This window comes from Tenrec ecaudatus, chromosome 8 (assembly GCF_050624435.1).
Source record: "Tenrec ecaudatus isolate mTenEca1 chromosome 8, mTenEca1.hap1, whole genome shotgun sequence".
Taxonomy (NCBI): Eukaryota; Metazoa; Chordata; class Mammalia; order Afrosoricida; family Tenrecidae; genus Tenrec; species Tenrec ecaudatus.
Genome location: NC_134537.1, coordinates 117808226 through 117828235, shown reverse-complemented (window position 1 = coordinate 117828235; position 20010 = coordinate 117808226). Strand labels below are relative to the sequence as shown.

The following is a 20010-nucleotide window of genomic DNA, read 5'->3' as shown; positions in this document are numbered from 1 at the left end:
TTCTCAATTGATGTATGTATGGATTATAATAAGAGTTGTATAAGCCCCAATAAAAAAATTATTAAATTTAAAAAAAAGAGGTTTTGAGAATCTGAACGCTTGGTGCTGACCACCTTCTCTCTCCATGAAGACATGGCGTGACTCTGTCAGTGCTGGGGGGCAAGTCAGCGCTTCAAAATAAAAACACATGCCATTTACCAATGCCACGGCACAGAGCTTCCCAACACCAACTCAAGCTTACGTTAAAAGACAGCTATTCGACGTGACACACACGACTTCATCCTCCAGTGTTGTAACTCATACTAATAGGATGTGTGAAATATAATGTGTGGAGATGCCGGAGACTCCACTAAACCTTGAACCATGAATTGATGGCTAGACTGTTAACTGAGAAAAGAGGGGGGGTTAGCACTGAAAAATGTGTGTGTGTGTGTGTGTGTATACACTGAGATTATAGGCAAGTTTCTCAGAGAAGAGTTTGCTTTGGCATTTGTTCTTTCTATTAAGATATGTCCGAACAGTCGGAACGCCGTCTCTAGCCCCTGTCCAGAAGACAATGCTCTCACCTCGTGGACAGAGCACAGAGGGAGCCTGCCGCAACGACGTATTTGGCAGGGCCCCACCTCACGTACTCAAACGCTACGGGAAGCGGGCTCTTTTCGTCGAGGAGGTAATATGGCATCATGAGTGTTAGGGCAGCTGAGACCCCAAAGTAGGCCATAAAGCAGACAAGTAGAGAAGTCACAATCCCAATAGGAATCGCTTTCTGGGGGTTCCGGACTTCTTCACCTATGGAGCAAGAAAAGATGCGCACCTTTATCGCAGAACACACGGGGCAGGTGTTTATTCTATACCCAGTCCTTCCTCCCCTCCATGGTAAGCAATAAGCCGCTTTTCTCCCTTCTCTTAGCTGAGTTCAGCCATTCTACATGAAAGACATGTCCTGGTTTGAGGGAACTTTGCTGTTACATAAAAGATCCATTTCCCAGAGGGAGGGGCACGAGGCAAAAGTCATGCCAGGCAACTTCCTGTCTCCAGAAGGACGAGCCTGGCAGCTCAGCCCTATGAGCTACTTATGGTCAGCCCGGCAGCCCTAATCCCCTGGGCACCGTTCTTCCCCCCCCTCCCCCCCCCCTCCCGAGATTAAATGACTGGCGTGGCTCTGGCACTCAGCAGGCCCTTAAAGGCTTCACTAAACTACCGGTGTGTCTATTTATATTAACCTCTAGTAGCGTTTCACAGAGTATACTTTGGACCGTTTAAAATAGCATTCGACATGTAATGATATGAACCAGCAGAAATACCAAGGTGTAATTGTGATATAATCATAGTATATGGGATAACTCATCCTGTCCACCACCCACCCCTAGCCCCCCAGGTCCCTGCCCCGCTAAGACCCCAAATCTACTGGCAACGAGGTGATTCCGACTCGTGGTGACCCTACAGGGTCGAGAAGAACTTCTAGAAGTTTCCAATGTAGTCTATCTTTAGTCATCCCTCCCTCCCACTGAGCAATGGGTGGCTTTGAACTGCTGATCTTGTGATTTGCAGCCCAACATGTAGACCACTGCATCCCCAGGTCTCCTCAGACAGGATGAGGGAAATGGAGCCAATGATTCACACAGTGAATTGGGTTGTCCTCGGCCAGGGCAGTCTCGCTGCAGGCCTGCTTACCCTGACCCGGAGGGCCTCGGGGCTGCTCTTACCCGTGGTCGCAATACAATCAAAGCCCACAAAGGCGTAAAAGCAGGTCGCAGCGCCGGCCAGGGTCCCCGCCAAGCCGTACGGCATGAAGCCACCAACTCCGTAGCTACTTGTTCCATTTTCAAAAGGCGGCTCGCTAAAGAAGGGAACAAACATTCCAGAAAGTTATTTTCCTATCGGATGGCTTCTCCTAGAAATACACGTCAAATGACTTCCCAGGGAAGCGCTTCTATTTGGGAGCGCTTTGAAGCTGCCACGGACACCGCTGACACCGCTGTCCCTGTCCGAGGCCTCCTTGAGGAAATTGAATTGGCAGCCCTGGGAAAGGAAACCCATCTCTACACTTGGATGTTTGGGAGGGTGGGGACAGCGGGTGGGGACTGGGGGGGTCGTGGGAGAGGGGAGCCTGGGCAGAAGAGCCTTTGGCTAAAACTAAGCCTCTCAGAAAAGTCTCAGAAACAAAAATGCTTGAGAATCTTTGCTCTAGAGACAAACTTTCGAATACATATAAAACAAAAAGCAAGCAAATTAGAAAACGATCATTAAACAACGAGGTCTTCTTGTTGTTATTTTACCTGGTAGTTGCTGAAATATTTTTGAGAAACTCTTCACTTATCTTCCAGTTTGCCACATTGCCTGTCACAAAGCCAGCAACCATGACGAAAAGCAGTACTAGGATGTTAATGGCCGTAAAGACTTTATTCACCCACGCAGACTCTTTGACGCCAAAAGAGAGAAGGCCTGGGGGAGGGGAAAAGGACATTCTAATTTAGCACTAAGAACCCAAACCACACTTGCTGCCTCGGTGCTGATTGCCATTCACAGGCACCCTCCAAGACAGAGCAGAGCCCTAAGACTGCCTGACTGTCACCTTCTCCAGGAGGGAGGGTGGTGGGCTCGAACCGCCAACTTCCAGCCAGCCACTGGGAGTGTACCCGCTGCCACCAGGGCTCCTGGCTTTAGGAAAGGCGATGGCACTGTAGGCGTGAGGATGATATGTGATCCATTTAATGGTGGCCTCATTTTCAACAATGTCTTCTGGACACGCGCGCTTGATGCCGGACGGCAGAGCACACCCACCTGGGATCATTCTGGCTATTCCTATCAAAGGTTCGCAAAGTGACGCTTCATTTCAACGCGGATGCTGTTTTTAAAAAGCCATTTTAAAATTAATGGTTGCTAAATTTTTGAATGAAAAAACGCAACCCTACATCTGCCCTACCTACGTTTACTTTTCATATGACAAGAATTCTTTGAGGGTCCCTTCAAGAAGGAACTTTACTAAGCTCACTGTACATTCCAGCCCCTAGGTGGCGCAGTCCCTTCGTGCTTGGCTGCTGACTTGGAGGCGGGTGGCCGAGATGTCCCTACAAAGGACATCCCAAACCCACAGCCCTTCTCCGCGGTAACGTGGGGGGGTTGCCAGAATTCACTGAGGGGCGACCATTGTGGAGTTGACTTGATAATCAAGGCAATAAATTTTTACAGCCAAGAAAGTTGAAGATACAGCAAAGTTAACAAAGAAATAAGACGAGCATCAGCATTTTGCATTTGCAAAACCCCACACTTACTTTCCTGCCGACAAATAAACCTCGTGTTTAATCTACTGCACGGAAGCAGTGTACCTGAATCAAGAGAGCGGGGTGGGTGGGGGCCCAGGTCTTGCACAGTGGGACACAGGGACGCCCACTCCTGCGCAGATCACGGCCTTAAAGACCCTGCGCTGCGCTGTCCTGCCCTGTCCTGCTCAGGTCCCTCTGAGATGGCATCAGCTCAATAGCAACAGGTTTTTCTTTGTTTTGTTTTTGAATACTTTAATCTCTTATTTATATACTTGTCGGTCACTAAGTATTTTTACAACTATAAATATTACCGATATAATTATCCTTTTAGAAACCTCTTTGCACACTTTCTAAGTATTTCTTCAAACAGTTTTGAATGAGATAATATTATGGCAAAGGATAAACATTCTTTATAAATGGATTTTGGTTTGAATTGCCAAAATGTTCGCCACAATGTTTGGTCCAATATAAATAACCCATTTTCCAACTACTGTGTTCATGCTCCTGTTCATTTTTAAGAGTCATTTTAATGCATTAATGGAATAAACTCTGCTTAAATGCTTTTTCAGGTTTGTAATTTGCTTTTAACCTTGTTGGCTACTTAAGTAGGAAAGTTTTAAGAATTGTATGAATCTGATCTTTAATTTTTCTTTTTCAGGTTTCTACCCTTAGGCGGATTTTGCTTCACATTACTCCTATAACGCTGAACTTTGCTTCCTTCTACTACTTTCAGGATTATATATTTTTTCATATTTGTACCTTAACCCATCTAATATAAAATGCGAATTATGGACCTAAGAGTTTGTTTTTTACAAGTGGAAAAAAACATGAAGGATTATGGCATGCAATACATATATTTACTTTCTTATTCACCAGTTTAGGGTCGCTTAGAGTTATGTCAGTGAGCTTGGTTTTGTTTTTACTTCAGAACGAAAAGCCAGTTGCAACTGAGTCAACTCCAACTCCCAGTGACCCTGGCAGGGCAGAGCAGAACTGCCTCTGCGGATTTCCGAGGCTGTGAATCATTATGGAAGTAGACGGCAACACCGTGCTCCCACGGAGCCACCACCCCATTGTACATTTCCCAATACCCCACGTGTACCCCCACTTCTAAAGTCTACGTATAAGCTCACCCCCATTTGTGAACATTTGCTTTACTCCAATTCACTTTTAGGAAAGACTACACTAGTACCTACTTTCACTCCCCAAAAGAAATCGTTAGAGGATTTTCACTTTTACAAAAATAAGGCAAAACCCGCATTTACTGTTCGTTCGCAGTGAGCTGTTACGAAGGCAGCACCCCCTCAGCAGCAAGAGTGGCGTCCCCAGCCCTCGTCACACAGCAGCTTGAGCCAAGTGCTCTTTCCAAACTCCTCCACCCTTCCTCAAAGGCTCAGCCGGCCCAAGGCTCGGTGACGGATAGATGGATCTCGAGAGCTCATCCTCAGCTTCTCCTCTGTACCCCTAGCAGCAGGATGCGTGCCTCGGCACACATGGTCAGTAGAGAGCCCTGGCCCGCCAGCCCGGCCCCAGTGCCTTGCAGCTAGCCTACGCGGGATCACCAGCACTTCGGAGCCTTGCCGTCTTCCGAATTCTGCTCAGTGGAACTACCCTGTGTGTATAAGATTTCTACTCGATAGAGGTTATATATTTCTCACATCTCTCCTACTTTTACTGTGATTTAGTGTTATTTTTGGTCTTATGTGTGCTTGATGTGATCTGTTCGGTTAATTGGAAGTACAGGGATTAATGTGAATATAAATGAATGGTCATCGCACCCGCACCCTCTGTCATTTCAGTTTACGAAGGTCTCACAAGAACACGCTACTTTCAGAGAGTGGAGAAGCCCGGCCTCCCCTGAGATGGCGTGAGCTGACAAGACATTTGGGATTAGGTAGGCCTAGATAGACCTTGTATTGTTAGCTGATGTCAAGACAACCGTGACACGAGGCAGCCTCCTGTGTGACGGCGTAAACTTTCCCATAGGGCGGGTTTCCTCGGCTGTAATCTTGGCCGCAGCAGTTCACAGGGCCATGAAATAGAGCAGCTGGGTGGCTTTGAACCAAGAACCTTTGAGTTGGCAGCCAAGCAAACCTGCGCAGCTCGGTCGATACTTAAAGGAAAGATAGGACAGTGAATGAATCAGGATAAATGAAGCAGGCCAAGCCTTGAACCTTGCCATGGAATATAATATTCCAATTGTGGCATACCTACATACTTCCCGTCATTTAAAGATCAAAGCCGAACATTTTAAGATCGCTGAAGCCACGTCTAAATAAAACAGAATGCCAACAATATTGGCTCACTGCCATCGAGTTGATTCTGACTCTTAGTAATTCTTTAAGACAGAGCAGAACCGCTCCTGTGGGTTTTTGAGACTATAATTCTTTGTGAGAGCAGAAAGCCTCATGTTTCTCCCGAGGAGTGGCTAGGGATTTCAAACTGCTGGCCTTGCGATTTGCAGCCCAACCCGTAACCACTATACCAAGATTAGCCAGACAGTTCAAAAACAAACAAAAAAGGAATGACTCTTAAACTCTCAAAAAGCAATGAATTCTTTCCTGATATCTGAAGGAAAGTGCACAATATTTTGGACTTAAAAGATTTTTTTGTTCAGGTCCCTACCCTAATATTATATATGTGTGTGTGTGTGTGTGTGTACCCTAATTCTTATGTGAAAGAGTTAATTCGTGGAAGTTTATAAAAGTAGAGTTACTTAGGGGAGCTGATATCAAAGAGTTCTAGAAGAAAGAAAAGGTTTTGAAACTGATCATGGCAGCAATTATGCTTGATCTAATTATGGATTGTGATAACATCTATAAAAGCTCCCCATAAAGTGATTTTTTTAAAAAGTAGAGCTACTTTTTAAGTTATGTAATTTTGCCCATGGACATTTTATCTTTGACAGGTATTGCTACACACGCTTGTCAGCAAGGGAGAGAGCAGTTAGAGACAAGGATGCACAGGAAAACAAGAAGTGGTATCACTTCCACTCAGAGGTGGACCAGCCAGGACTTCATTCTCAGTACGAGGGCAAGTCACTGATGGGTTAAGCAGGAGCACAGGGAGGGATGGCGATCAAAACAGACAATGGTCACATAATGACAGCAAAGGAGAGAAGGGGCAGCAGGGACCGGTGCCCACAGAGCTATCCTGGCTTCGAAAAGCACTCACTTGTGCATCAGCGAAAAGCCTCAGGGACGTAAGCACGGACACACTCTTTTCATAACGGAGCAAACAGAGCCATGGAGAGATTAACGCACTCCAAGATCACAATGTCAGGAAGCGGTAGAGTGGGACTGAAAGTCTGTTTCTTTCTGCTTTTCTTGCGCTCTCCCGGAAGCACTGAGCTGCAACCCTGATAAACGCTGACAAGTCCCAGGATCAAGTATGTTTACAGTCTACAGAATGTCTATAATGGCAACAATGGGGGGTTTGAATTGGCTTCCTTTTCAGCCAGATGTCTACAATTATAGAGACACAGCCATGAAGGCATGAATGGAAAAATAAGATAGCTTCTAGAACTCATACGTGCTTTCCTCATGCCGAGCGCTATCTAACAAGCTGAAACAATGCCCTCCAGTTGCCCATTCTTCATCACTGACGCTGCAGTGCCAGACCTGCGAACCTTTGACCAGCATCGCCCCATTGATGTATCTCAGGCTAGACAGGCGGGTGCCCCAGGTACCATCTACTCAGACGTGTTTGGGGTGTTCCCCTTCTTCTTCCCACACAATTTAGATTAATTTTGAAACACGCTTATAGTAAAATAAGCATCCAGACAAAAACAAAGCCCACAGCTCTGCAATAACCACCCAGAAACCTTAATCCCAACCCCAAATGGAGCGGTCACCTATGTACCTAGGGCAGTCACTTTGGCTCATTATGAGGAAAAACATACTTTACTCTTTTTTTACCTGCTAGAAGCAGTATGAGGCACACAGCAAAAAAGTCTGGGTACTCTGCAAGGCCGGTATAATTCATTTTGAAGTAGGTTCTGAAGAACTGGCCAATCTGTTTGCTAAGAAGTTCATCAAAGGTGCCACTCCATGCTCTTGCGACACTGGACGTACCTGCCCACAACACGACAACATTTAAAGAACATGAGGTGAATGGCAGGAAATGAACCCCAAAGTGCTGGCTACTCTCTTCTCAGACAAACATGGGTCAGTTCACACACACCTGAAATGTTTGAACACAGTATGAGGATAATTTTATAATCAGACAATAGGGGTCTAGTTACCTCCATACCTTTGGCATCAGATAAATTTAGTTGCATGGAAAACAACAACAACAACAAAACCAGGTTAAACTCAGTAAGGGGTGTACTCGGTAACTGTGAGATCAGGAGGAAAGATTTCGGAGAGGAGAAAATGACACAGACCCACCAGGGGGTCAAGTAAGTAACTCGAGGTGACACAGCACTGACCAGTGGGGACTGGAGCTGGACCCCAGCCCGCTGACGCCGCCGGCTCTTTCTACCACCCCACCCAATGAGGCTGGTTTTGAAACCTACCTATCACATACGACAGAATGAGATTCCAGCCAGTGATGAAGGCCCACAGCTCTCCCACGGTGACATATGTGTATAAATACGCAGACCCAGTCTTGGGAACTCGGGCCCCGAATTCAGCATAGCAAAGGCCTGCCATCACAGAAGCCAGGGCAGCAATGAGGAAGGACACCACGATACTTGGGCCAGAATCCGACTTGGCCACTTCCCCAGCCAGGACGTAAACCCCAGCACCGAGGGTGCTTCCCACACCCAGGGCAATGAGGTCCATGGTGGATAAGCAGCGGCATAACTTGGAATCCTCGAGACTGTCCTGAGTGATGACTTTCCTCCGGATCAGACATCGAGCAAAGGACAGCGCGGCTCTGCAGGGAATCATTCTGTGCTGCACCTGTGGAAGAGAAGCGTGCGGGTTAGAAGCTGCCCTTGGAACCATGGCCCTCTTCACTTGAGCTTCCGGCACCGACAGTTAGGGCAGCTGCATTTGCTGCCCTCGTTAGCAGAGGTGTGGCCGGCGCAATCAGGAGGAGGGTTCAATAAGCCCGAGCTGTGGATTTCCTGCAGCCCACTCAGCCATGCCTCTAGGGAGGCGTCTCCAGGTTACACATGAGATCGGGTCCTGAGTCTTCAAATGGGCTTTCCAGGTGAGCCAGAACAAGCAGACAGGCTGTTTCTTTAGCTTTGCTTTAGTGCAAGAGAGGTGCCTGGATGGTGCTGGACGGTACACTGGTTACTCATTGGACTGTGCTCCTGTAAGTCAGTAGTTCAAAACCACCAGCCACTCCCCAGGAGACAGGGGAGGGTGCTTTCTATTCTTCTAACAAGTTAGTCTCAGAAACCCACAGGGGCAGCCCTACCCTGTCCTTCAGGGTCACCACGCGTCAGGATAGACGCAAGGGGAGGGAGTTTGGCTGGAGTTGGGTCTTTGTGCAGGAAAAGGCTCAAAGCCTTTCCAATGATATCAAGTTAAATAGCCTGTGGCCCGGGGTTGGGAGGGGGGGATCACTAGGAAGAAATCTGTTTCAATGAGGGGTTGGTTTAGATGGTTCAAATGAGGGCAAATGTACACATAGGCAACATTAAAGGACAAGTAGGAGTTGTCCATAGTCCATAAGCTGTACATAACCTGGGCACTGCCTGGATAAGCCACCGCATCACTGGACATGATTGGGGGTGGGGGGTACCATTTTTGCCCAAACACGAAGTTGTTTGGATACATTACTTCATTTGGGGGTTTATGCCTGTTTTTCTTTCAGTCAGCCATTTAGCTCACCGACTTTTTTGGCTGGGCTGAGAGAGTGATTGGACAGTGTGTCCGCCAGGCAAGTCTTACAGGCTGTAGAACTCACTCGGTGCCACCAGATCCATTCCAACCGAGGGTGACCTGGAGGGCGCAGGAGAGCTGCCACTGTGGGTTCCTGAGACGGTGACTATGAGAGTAGAAAGCCTCTCCTCATTCTCCCTTGTGGTGGCTACTGGTTTCCAGCGCTGACCTTGCACTTGCAGTCTCAGGCAACCACTGAGCCACCAGTGCTCCTCCCCGGGGCTTAGACCCCAGCAAGAGACAAAGCATGATTCGTGTGCATTACACAGGTTGCCAAGTGGGGAGTTTCTCTGTTATCGAATGTGGAGAACCATTCGAACCTTTTAGAGTAAATACTCTTACTAACCAAAACTTCTATTTAACTTTGCTGCCAAGTAAAACTTTGTACTAAAACACACATGATTATTGTATTTAGTTAAGATATTTAGGAATAAATAAACTCAAAGTCCATGCCAAGTATTAGCATGCCGTATATCCTCTTCTACATGGATGAAATAAGGTAGAAAGTTTCCTCTCACCTTCCCACTCTGTCGGCCCACCCACCCAAATTTGGGTGATGGATCAGATCTTCAAACAAAGCTTGGACTTTAATTTTATTCTAGTAAGAAAAAAACCCCATATATACATGTAGTACAACAAAAAAAGTTTGAAAAAATACCAACAATTATCTTAGGGTGGTTGATTAATGTTCACTTCTTTAAATGCTAACGGTTATCTCACTTTAAACGTATTACCATATATATTCTAGAATAAGCCAAGTTTCTCCACAATTTTTTATGCTGAAACAGCCCTCCAGTTTTTAAATTTTATTTTTTTAAATCATTTTATTGGGGGATCCTACAACTCTTATCACAATCCATCCATCCATCCATTGTGTCAAGCACATTTGTACATTTGTTGCCATCATCATTTTCAAAACACCTTCTTTCTACTTGCACCCTTGGTATCAGCTCATTTTTCTCACCCCCTCCACCTGTCCCCCACCAAGCCCTCCAGTTTTTTGTGGTAAAATTAGGTGCCTCGGCTGCTACTGGAGTACATGCCGCACACTGCAACATGTATTTCTAATTCATCTGCAATGCGTAAGTACCTCATGAAACTAAATCTCTGGGGTGCCTTGACTATTGAGACACACATTCCTCAGCCGAGTAGGGAATAACCAGCAACAGGGGAAGGACGGTCATAAAATATGCAGCTCAGTCACACAGGGACATGTACTGAGCACCAAGTCGTGACTGCCCACCTGAACATTTTACCTGCAGATGTGGAAGGCCATTCCCTTCAATGTCATTAGCTTCATTATCAATAACATAAAGTTGTGAGATGGAGTCTTCTCTGAAGAGCTTTTTATGCTATAAAACAAACCCTTAAACATTTCTCTACCTTCATCTCTATAAAACTACTCTTAAATTTTATTTTGTTTATGAAAAAGAAACAAAACAAAATTCATTTTCTAGAATATATCTCAATGACTTGCTCTTAAGAGGAATAAATGTTTCTGAGATAAAAATAATCCATTTCCACAGCATACCCACTGGACAAAGCTAACTCAATGAAATTTATCCATGTGTCCATATGTAAGTGCATTTTCTCTATACCAATTCAAAGAATCTATAAACATATTGTAAGAAAAATGAAAGCACACAGTTTTTCAACAATAAAAGTAAAGTTTACCCATTGTTTGTATACAACATAGTACCAGATAAAATTCCAAACATGGCACTTTATGAACGCTTTTTGAAAAAAACGGATTGCAAACTTGCAAACACAGGACATCTCCAATTTGATTCAGACTTCTGAGTTGAAGACCATCACTATTTCTATAGGTCAAATGTGTATCAATTTCTACCCATAATGAATTTTTAAATGGCCATTATTCACATGAACTATTTAGAAGTTAAGGTACAGAAGTGTTCTGCTTAAACAAAAATCAAGAAATGACCAGTTGAAGTTACATAAAGGCCAGTGAGGGGCACTTTGAACTTCCCTGTCGCTTAACAGTTTTTATAAAAACCCACAAAAATAAATAATTAGGGACCACCACCAATTTACATTTACATCAAAATGAAACGCACTGTGTTTAGAAACACAATTGCTGTAAACAATGCGACATAGCTGCTCCCCATTTAATAAAACACCCTCGATTGTAGATTTAGAGTCAGGCCGTGGAAGCAGGCAAGAAAAGCTAGAAGGAGGTTAATGTGGGAGCGGTAAGCCTCAGGCAGTTTTAGCTCTTTTCTCTGGGATGGTTGTCATGATGTTGCTTGTGGAATTTCTCAAAAAATTAGCATAAAAATGAAAGGGGATAAACAAGCCAACCCAACAAACAAAACCTCCTTTGAACATGTTTAATAGTGAATACTTTTTATTATTAACAGCTACCAAAGCTGAATAAATGAAGGGACTCTGGCTCTTCAGTATAAAACTGAATTTAATGCACTCCACATTACACAGGAACCAGAAACGTTTACAGAAATGTATGGCTTTAATCAGATAAAATTTAATTCCTACTGCTTATTTCCTATTAAGGATGAAAAGCACTTGTCCACTCAACATGCATTCGTTTTTCTATGTTTCCTGAAGGGACAAAGACGCCCTTTGCCAGGGATGCATGTTTTACAGTCATAGAAAAGCACACGTCAGAAACACGTCATAGAATCAGCAGGTTTCTCTATGTCCTTTGTGAACAATTTCAACTGTGTTCAACCAAAAGACACAGCACAAAACAAAATAACCTAATTGTAAAAGTTTATGGCACTAAGCAAACTTTGTAAATGGGAAAAAAGGAATTCTCTTGGGTCAATTTAATAATTAAAAATTTAAAACTTCAAGCCCTAACAAATCTGCTATACAGAGTCTGACAGAGCAAAAAAGAGCATCCCATATTTCTATCAACTGTTTCCATTGAAACACACTGACATGCAGCAGTGGAATGTCAGCAAACATCAGTGTTATTGTGGCAGTTATTTCTTTTTAACATTTCCCATTTCTTTCTTTTTTTAAGGATGAGCTTCTTATGTGAAATGGTTCTGTCACCCCTGTTCTTATTTCTGCAGGGCACTGTCGTCATTATTGGGGGGAGGGGGACAGAACCCGGTCCCTGCACTTCTGTCCCTTCCCTGGGGGTTTCAGGCTCAGTCACTGTCTCAGTCCGAGGCGTTCTGGTGGGTTACGCACTGGGCTGTGAACCACAAGGTCAGGGTTCAAAGCCACCAGCCGCTCTGTGGGAGAATGATGAGGGTTTCTGCCCCTTGATGACAACATGAGAAGTCCTCAGGGTCCCTTCTACTTTGTCCATACGGTTATTGCTAAGAGTCAGAGAGTTTGGGGTGTTTTCTGGATTTACTCTAGAAGTGCCTGAAATGTGTTCAGCAACACACAAACCTCCACTAACAGAGAAGTGGTGGCTATGGGTGAGGTACACAGGCGAGGAAATGACCCTGCATCTCTGGCATAAATAAGCAAACAAACAAACAAGCAAACAAACTCACTGCCCGAGTCAATTCCAACTCCCAGCAACCCTAGAGAGGACACATACAACTGCCACTGTGGGTTTCCAAGACTGTAACTCTTCACAGGAGTAAAAAGCCCACCTTTCTCCAGCAGAGTGGCTGGTGCTTTCAAACTGCTGATTTGGGAGTTAGCAGCCCCATGCCTAACCACCACACCACCAGGGCTCATCAAAGGGGAGCCCTACCAGACCCACCTCTACACCAATACACCTCTCTGAACTCTACCCTTTATTTCACAATTTCCAAATCCAGCGTCACTTACATACCTAGAGCTTTGACGTTTCACAACAGATCTTCAACTTACATGGTAAGTTAAATCATTTGGCAAAAGGAAAATACAATATGGAAATCTTAATGTAGAATTGTTGACTTTCCTCTCGTTATTGTTATCTAAATTTAAGGCATTAACTTTTTCCAGGAGAAAAAAAAAACAGGAGAGTACATGAAAAAGGATAATAAAGTAGAAAAGACAAAAAGTATAACTGTTTAGACTAGGTTATTAAGAAGCAAAAACAAACAACAATTTTCCCTCCCAAAGGGGGAAAAACACCCTTATTTAAATATGTGTATGTATAAATTTTTTTCACACACTTCTCTTAAACCCAAACTTATCTTTTCTCCAAACCAAATTTTCTGAATGCTTTCAAGATCTCACTAAAAAACAAACAAAAAACTCTCCATCACGTTGATTCCAACCTTCAGTGACCCTTTAAGACGGGGTAGAACTGTCTCTGTGTTTCCAAGACTGTATCAGGCGTAGGAAGTCTCATGTTTCTCCTGTGGGGCAGCTCACAGTTTTGAACTGCTGACCTTGTGGTTAGCAGCCTAACACACAACCACTTGGTCACCAGGGCCAAGTTTTTTGTTTTCAACATAGCTGAATAGGAATATTGTGTTTAGTTGTTGCTGAGTCGCCGTGTTCCAAGTAGAGTCGCTCCATTGGATCTTTTAGTAGCAGATGGCCAGGCCAGGCCAGGCCAGGCTTGAAAGGTGCTTCTGGGTGAGTTCTAACTCCCAAGCTTTCCATTACTAAAACTGTAACCCTTTGCAGCCCCCAAGGATGCCTGGCATATGAATACATACATGATGAAAAATTAAGGGCACACTGCACATCACTATAATAGCAATGCTTAGTATTTGTTGCCCTTTATGTATCAAATCAACACTCCCAGGAAATCAGACTAAATTGTATAATTTCAAACTTTCTGAGAAACCAGACATAGATACCCATGTCCCTTGGTTCAACCAATAAACAAATAATACAAAATTCTGCAAGTTTGCAGTGGCAAGTCCATTTAACTTTAATAATGGTAGCAATACAGCAGGGGTAGGATACACATAATTGCTATTCAAGTATTTATGCAAAAGCATTAAAAAACACTAAAAGTCCAACCGTTCCTATTAGGGAGCAAAGGGAAAAGTCAAAAGATTAGCCCAGTAAGCACCTCTGCAGCCGGAGCATATCCGCCCAGCCAGCTCCGTCCTCCCGGCCAACGAGACAGCTGACACATTGCTGCACCAAGTGGGCTCCTGTCCTCATGAGGTCTGCAGCCATCTTTAGCTAATAAATCTCTCTGAATGCCAGAGGTTACCACCTGTCCCTCCTCCCTAGGAGCTCCAGACGGAGGTAATTCTACCCTGGAACCAATCCCCCGAGATACACTATTAGGTTAAGAACACCAGGGGATACTATTTCCAAGGTTATTTCACACCCATCACTACTCTCCAACTGTCTACTAATAAAAACCCCCACGTTACATGCCGAATCCACTCGCTGGCTAGCACCACCAACAGGCGACATGCGGGAGGCCTGGGCGGTGCTGCAGTTCGTGCCCTAGACTGGGAGGCACTAGTCTACCAAGAGCTGCCTCCGGAGACAGGTCTGATGGTCTCCTGAAACACCCACAGGGAGCACAGCTGGCCTCTGACGCGCATGGGGTTGCCGGAAGCCAGTCCTGGTCCCCAGACTTGTACTGGTATCGATTTTGGTAAGAGGCTTTCGAGATTATTTTTTTCCCAGTCTTTACAAGATGGCAACTCATTCAGTTATTGCTTCTCAAACCAAATTTCAAAAGATACAACTGTTTTAAACACAAACACCTAATCACTATAAATGTAATCCCAAGTTTTTATCTACTGCCCAAAGGAGAGCTAATTTAGGATGCCAAGGACCCCTAGACGACCTGGGCAGACCCATGTTCCTATTGGCCTTTTACACTCGCCATTGCCTAGGGAGCTTCTGTCCATTTTCTGGTTGAGTCGCCGATTTCTCAGGCGCTCCGAGAGTTCAGTGGTTAAGTTCTCTGCTGCTCACCCACAGGACCATGGTTTGAGTCCCCCCACATGCCCTTCAGGATTCCAGGGCAGGGAGCGCCTGTGAGCAGTTGCACTGCGTCCTTTAGAGAGACTGTCCGAGTTGAGATCCAACAATAGCAGGTGAATGCCAAATGAAAGATGGGGAGTGTGTGCTCCTGGACTTGCAAGGGTGACAGGGCACAAGAAATCTTTTGGCCTGAAGGCTAAGAAGAAATTTGTTGTTGCTGTTGTTGCTGTCATGGAGTCCGTTTCGGTGAGTAAAAGTACAATGCTATAAAAAAATCCCAGAAATATGTAGTAAACAAGAACAACAAAATGTGATGCCGCTGATTCTCGACCTAGCCTCTGCTCGGGTCTACTGACGTTTGAAGGTGTATTTCCATCTTGTTAAACCCTCCCTGAAGAAGTCTGCATTTTCAGTTTACACCATGTCCAAACAGAAATCAATCGGGGCATCCTCGGGGTACTCAAACCATGTTCCTGTTCCCTGTTCTTTAGGGTTTTGGGAGGGAGAGGCGAAAGCTGCAGGGACCAGATCAGGAAGGTTGAGTGGACCCTTGCTACCCTCCAAGAATGTGCAGGTGCGCTGTGATGGATAAAAATTCCTCAGCCTTTTTCTCACCAGGGCACGTTTTAAAACCTCCTTCATAATGAGCCCCGTCATTATTTCATGTCCTTTAAGAAAATATATCAAGGTTAACCCTTTGGAGCCCTCCTGCCTCCCGACAACAGTCTCCACACCCTTCTAAAATAACCTCTCTGCCTTGAATTGGCCAAACAGACCCCCTTGGAAACTTGTTTCCTCTGGACTTTTTTTTTTTTGAAGGCATCCTTCTGAGCTAAGACAAGCTTATGACAGAGAGAACTGGTGGCAGAGACATGTTTAAGCATGTTGAGAAGATACAAGCTGCAAGGCTGGCACAGTGGCCGAGCACTGAGGAGCTACCGAGCGGATGGTCTGTTGGAACCCACTCAGGGCCTCCTCTGAGAAGTACGTGGACATCTGCTTCTGTTAGGGTGACAGCCCACCACAGCTCTGTTCTCACACATGCGCCCCTGCGGGTCAGAACTAGCTCAGCGGGGCCTTAAGCAACATGCACAGTACGAATAATAGTTCAAATGAAACTGTTAGAAATAATGCGGCCTTTACCTTACAGGTGAAGTCTGTTGTTCTTGTCACATTTTGAGCCTCTTTCTTAGCAGGCCATATCGGAAAACAACTTACCTAACTTGAGCTTTTTCATCGATTTTTTCTTAATTTTAAAATTTCATTGAATATATGGAGTTCAGTCTATCAAATACTCAACATACTGTCAATTCATCTAAGAGACCAAGCCTCAGAACTTTCAAAGAGGAAATGGTCCTGCAATTTCTAGAAACATTCCAAAGGAGATGGGTTCCTAAGTAGAAGAAAGACCGGTAAGCCAACCATTAACGTCCAGAACAGTGCCCCAGTGGCACTGTAGGGATAGCGGTGGACTACTAACTGCAAGTTCAGAGGTTCACACCTAATAGCACTCCTCAGGAGAAAGTTGAGGCTGTCTGCTTCTGAGATATTTACAGCCTCAGAAACCTGACCTATGGTTGCAATCAGTCAGAATGGACTTGGTGGTAGTGGACGTGGCTTAGGTTTGGTTCCGATGGGGACTTACAGGTACGAGGCATCCAGGAAGGGTGCCATGTTCAGACTGGGGCGGGGTGGTTAGGAAAGTCGTCCTGTGGAAGTGATGACATCTGCTTTAGCACTCCAGGATCCACACCGGACTTCAATAAAGGGGGATGGATGGCAAATACTGCTTAGCTAGTCCATACAGCAAAGAAGATAAATAAGAGACCCAATGTTTCCATGAATAACCAAGCAGCATCCACAATCGTTGTGCACAGGGCTGTCATGAGCAGGCACTGCCTCGACGGAACCTAATAACAACACTTATAAATATCAAGCCACTTCTAAAATCACAGAGCCTTAGGGAAGCCAAAGGATGAGCTTAATTCACCTTTACACCGTGTGCTTTGATTCTCTTTTACTTACACTTGCAATTACTCTCACTGCTGGTGGCTTCTCCCTCAATTTCTAACATTTCAGGCTGTGTTTTAAAACCATCTCTCTCAATCTGGCCCCAGCCTCCCTTTTTGCCTTTCTCCTTTGCCATTCATACATGAATGAATGTACAACGTAGTCTGTTTATTAAAGAAGGAGTCCTGCTGATGCAGTGGCTATGCATTGAGCTGCGATTCACATGGTCGGCAGTTTGAAACCACCAGCAGCTCTGCAGGAGAAAGACTGGGCTTTCTACTCCCATAAACAGTTACAGGCTCAGAAACGCACAGGAGGATGCTATTGGCCGGGACTGACTCTATGATTGTAAGAGATTAATTAAAGAGGCGCCCTGGTGGCACAGTGGTCATGTGTTGGGTCATTAACCCTATGGTCAGCAGTTGGAAACCACTAGCCACTCTGCAGGAGAAAGACGGAGCTTTCTACTCCCATAAGAGTCACAGTCTCCAGGGGGATGAAGAACAGAAATGTGGGTGAAGGGAGACAATGGTCGGTGTAAGGTATGAAAACAATAATTATTTATAATTTATCAAGCAGGGAAGCAAGGGGAAAAAGAGGAGCTCATACCAAGGGCTCAAATATAAAGTGTTTAGAAAATTATGATGGCAACATATTTACAAATATGATTTGATACACTTGATGTGTGGGATGTTATAAGAGCTGTAAGAGCCAAGAAAATGATTTTTTTTAAAAAATTCCAGTCTTAGAAAGTCACTGGGGCAGTTCTATGCTGACCTATAGGGTGGCCACACACCAGAATTGACTCAAGCACAGTGAGTTTGAGTATTATTGAAAGGGTTCACCTACCATTCCCTAGACTATGTGCCTCTTGCCCACACACAAACACTGCATGATCTACTGGCCTGTGCGTCTCGCTACAGGCTACTGGCCATCACCCCTCCCTCCCTCCCTCTTTGTAAAGCCTATCCCTGGCAGGCTGGTGCCTAGGCCTCCTTAACCGTGAAAACATAAAGGCCGGACTTTCCAGGCATTTGGTTTTCTCTTGAGTAGCTCTTATTGCTAGGAGAACGTTTCTCTCGCGAGAGCTTCTCCCTGTAACCTCCTACCGACCAAGCACCAAATGAAAAATTCATTGTCATCCAGTCGATTCTGGCTTACAGCGACCCTATAGCACGGAGAACTGCCCCGTAAGGGCATCGAGCCTGTAAATCTCTCTGCCACATCTTTGTCCCCAGGAACAGCTGCTGAGTTAGAACTGCCAACTCGCTGGTTAGCAGCTAAGCACTTTAATCCCTGGGGCCCTCGGTCCCTCTAGCTTGTACCCACTGCACTAATTCTAACTCCGGCCAAAGAGCAAACACAGCAGTCTTCTCATTTACGCAACCCCAAAGGGCTATCATCTCAAGGCCTCTTCAGTGGGTTAACTCAGAGTAAAGGCCAAATTTTCAAAAACATCTGAAACACGGCATTCCCAACAGCATAGCCTTCCCTAAGTGGTCACGCGCGTGTAGTTTAATTTCCTTGTTAATTCGCTCCATTCCATCTGTTTTCATTACAGTATCATGCAACCCAAAGTTAATTATTTTTCCTTTTGTTCATAATAGCCACGTCAAACTACCTTGCCAAGTGCACACATCTGCTGGCTCGGGCATCTCGCTATCTCCGTAGCCTGTCTTTTGCTACCTGCTTTACCTTCAGCTACACTGGGGGTTCTCCTGTCTGGTGGGGAGTTGCCCTTTTTTCTCTTTGCCTGGGTAAATCTCAGTCATCCTTGACATTCCTCCAATGCATTTCAGGCTGAACGAGTTCACCTCAGTTTTTGTTCTCACCAAGTCCCCAATGGGCTCAAGGAGCTGGTGCTTAACTATTGTCCTGTGCTGCCCTGGGGTCAATTCCAACACAGAGTAACTCCATGTGACCCAGTAGAACTGCCTCACGGGTCCCTAGGACACAATCTTTAAGAGCGGACCATGCCATCTTTTTCCTGCACAGCTGCCTGCTGGGTTCAAAGCCCTCAATAGCCAGGTGCTTAGCCCCTGTACCACCAGCACTCCCAAGAACCTAAAAAAGGTTGGTGGTTCCCATCTCCCCAGCATCTCCACGGAAGAAAGACAAGCAATCTGCTTCTGTAAGAAGAAAAGCCAAAGACATGGAACAGTTCCACTCTAACACACGAGGCCACCACGAGTCACACTGATTTTCATGGACTTTTTCTTTCTCATGATTACAGCCAACTACACAGATGAATACCTGTCTTGTATTACTCCTGCAGACAGCATGTTCCTTAAGGAAAGGTCAATATTCTGCTCATCTGTTGCATCCCCAACACATTCATAGTGATTAAGACGCAGGAGCACAGTAAACATGTGTTCACTACATGAATGGGGGAATGGATAATTCACACTTGGTTTATAGTCAACTCAGTCCCTCCCATCGTTTTCCCCTGAACTTCAGTTTTAAATTAGCCAGTGAGACAAAATGAAGGAGGCCAACAAGTAGATATAGGTTCATTCTTCATTCATTTTATTCATTCTTTGCAGCCACAAACACTGTTTATGGTCAGATCTCTTAGATTTATAACTATTTTCTATGGCTTTTGAACAATCTGCTTTATTAAAGCCTAGGACACACAGACAAGTACACTGACTAGTTTAGGGAAGATTCTAAGGCAAAAGCCAGGTTTTTCCTTGTCAGTGAGAAAACATTTTATGAACATTACCCAAAACCATAGCTTGTGCAAATCCTTTGAACCTGCTAAACTCTCACTAATCAGCCTATTTCATTTAGCTTATGTCAGCAAAAAGATCAAGTTTGTTTAACAATCTGTCATAGGCCGGTCGCAACAAATCATGCTTGCAGAAAAGTCCTGTTGGCAAGCAGCAGAACAACGTTTCATCATTTGAGCTTTACAATTGAGTTGCTTAATGTACGCAGAGTGCAAGCTCACACAAACTCAATCACTAACTAGGCACTCAGAATGCTACCACAAACATTTAAGGGTAAACAGCTCATTCTCAAATTAAAAGCCTGGCAAACAAACCCTTTCAGATTTTCATCTG

General features: G+C 44.9%; 1 protein-coding gene across 1 annotated transcript in view; it reads right to left on the bottom strand.

Annotated features, from left to right (window-relative positions):
* SLC7A2 (solute carrier family 7 member 2) overlaps window positions 1–20010 on the bottom strand; it is a 58693-nt gene that overhangs the window by 15888 nt on the left and 22795 nt on the right. Inside the window, exons 2-6 of the mRNA XM_075556770.1 lie at window positions 7783–8170; window positions 7184–7339; window positions 2280–2445; window positions 1707–1840; window positions 567–789 (exon numbers count right to left, since the gene is read on the bottom strand). Of these exons, the coding sequence (XP_075412885.1) occupies window positions 567–789; window positions 1707–1840; window positions 2280–2445; window positions 7184–7339; window positions 7783–8158 (1055 nt within the window). The 5' untranslated portion in view covers window positions 8159–8170. The remainder of the gene's footprint in view (window positions 1–566; window positions 790–1706; window positions 1841–2279; window positions 2446–7183; window positions 7340–7782; window positions 8171–20010) is intronic.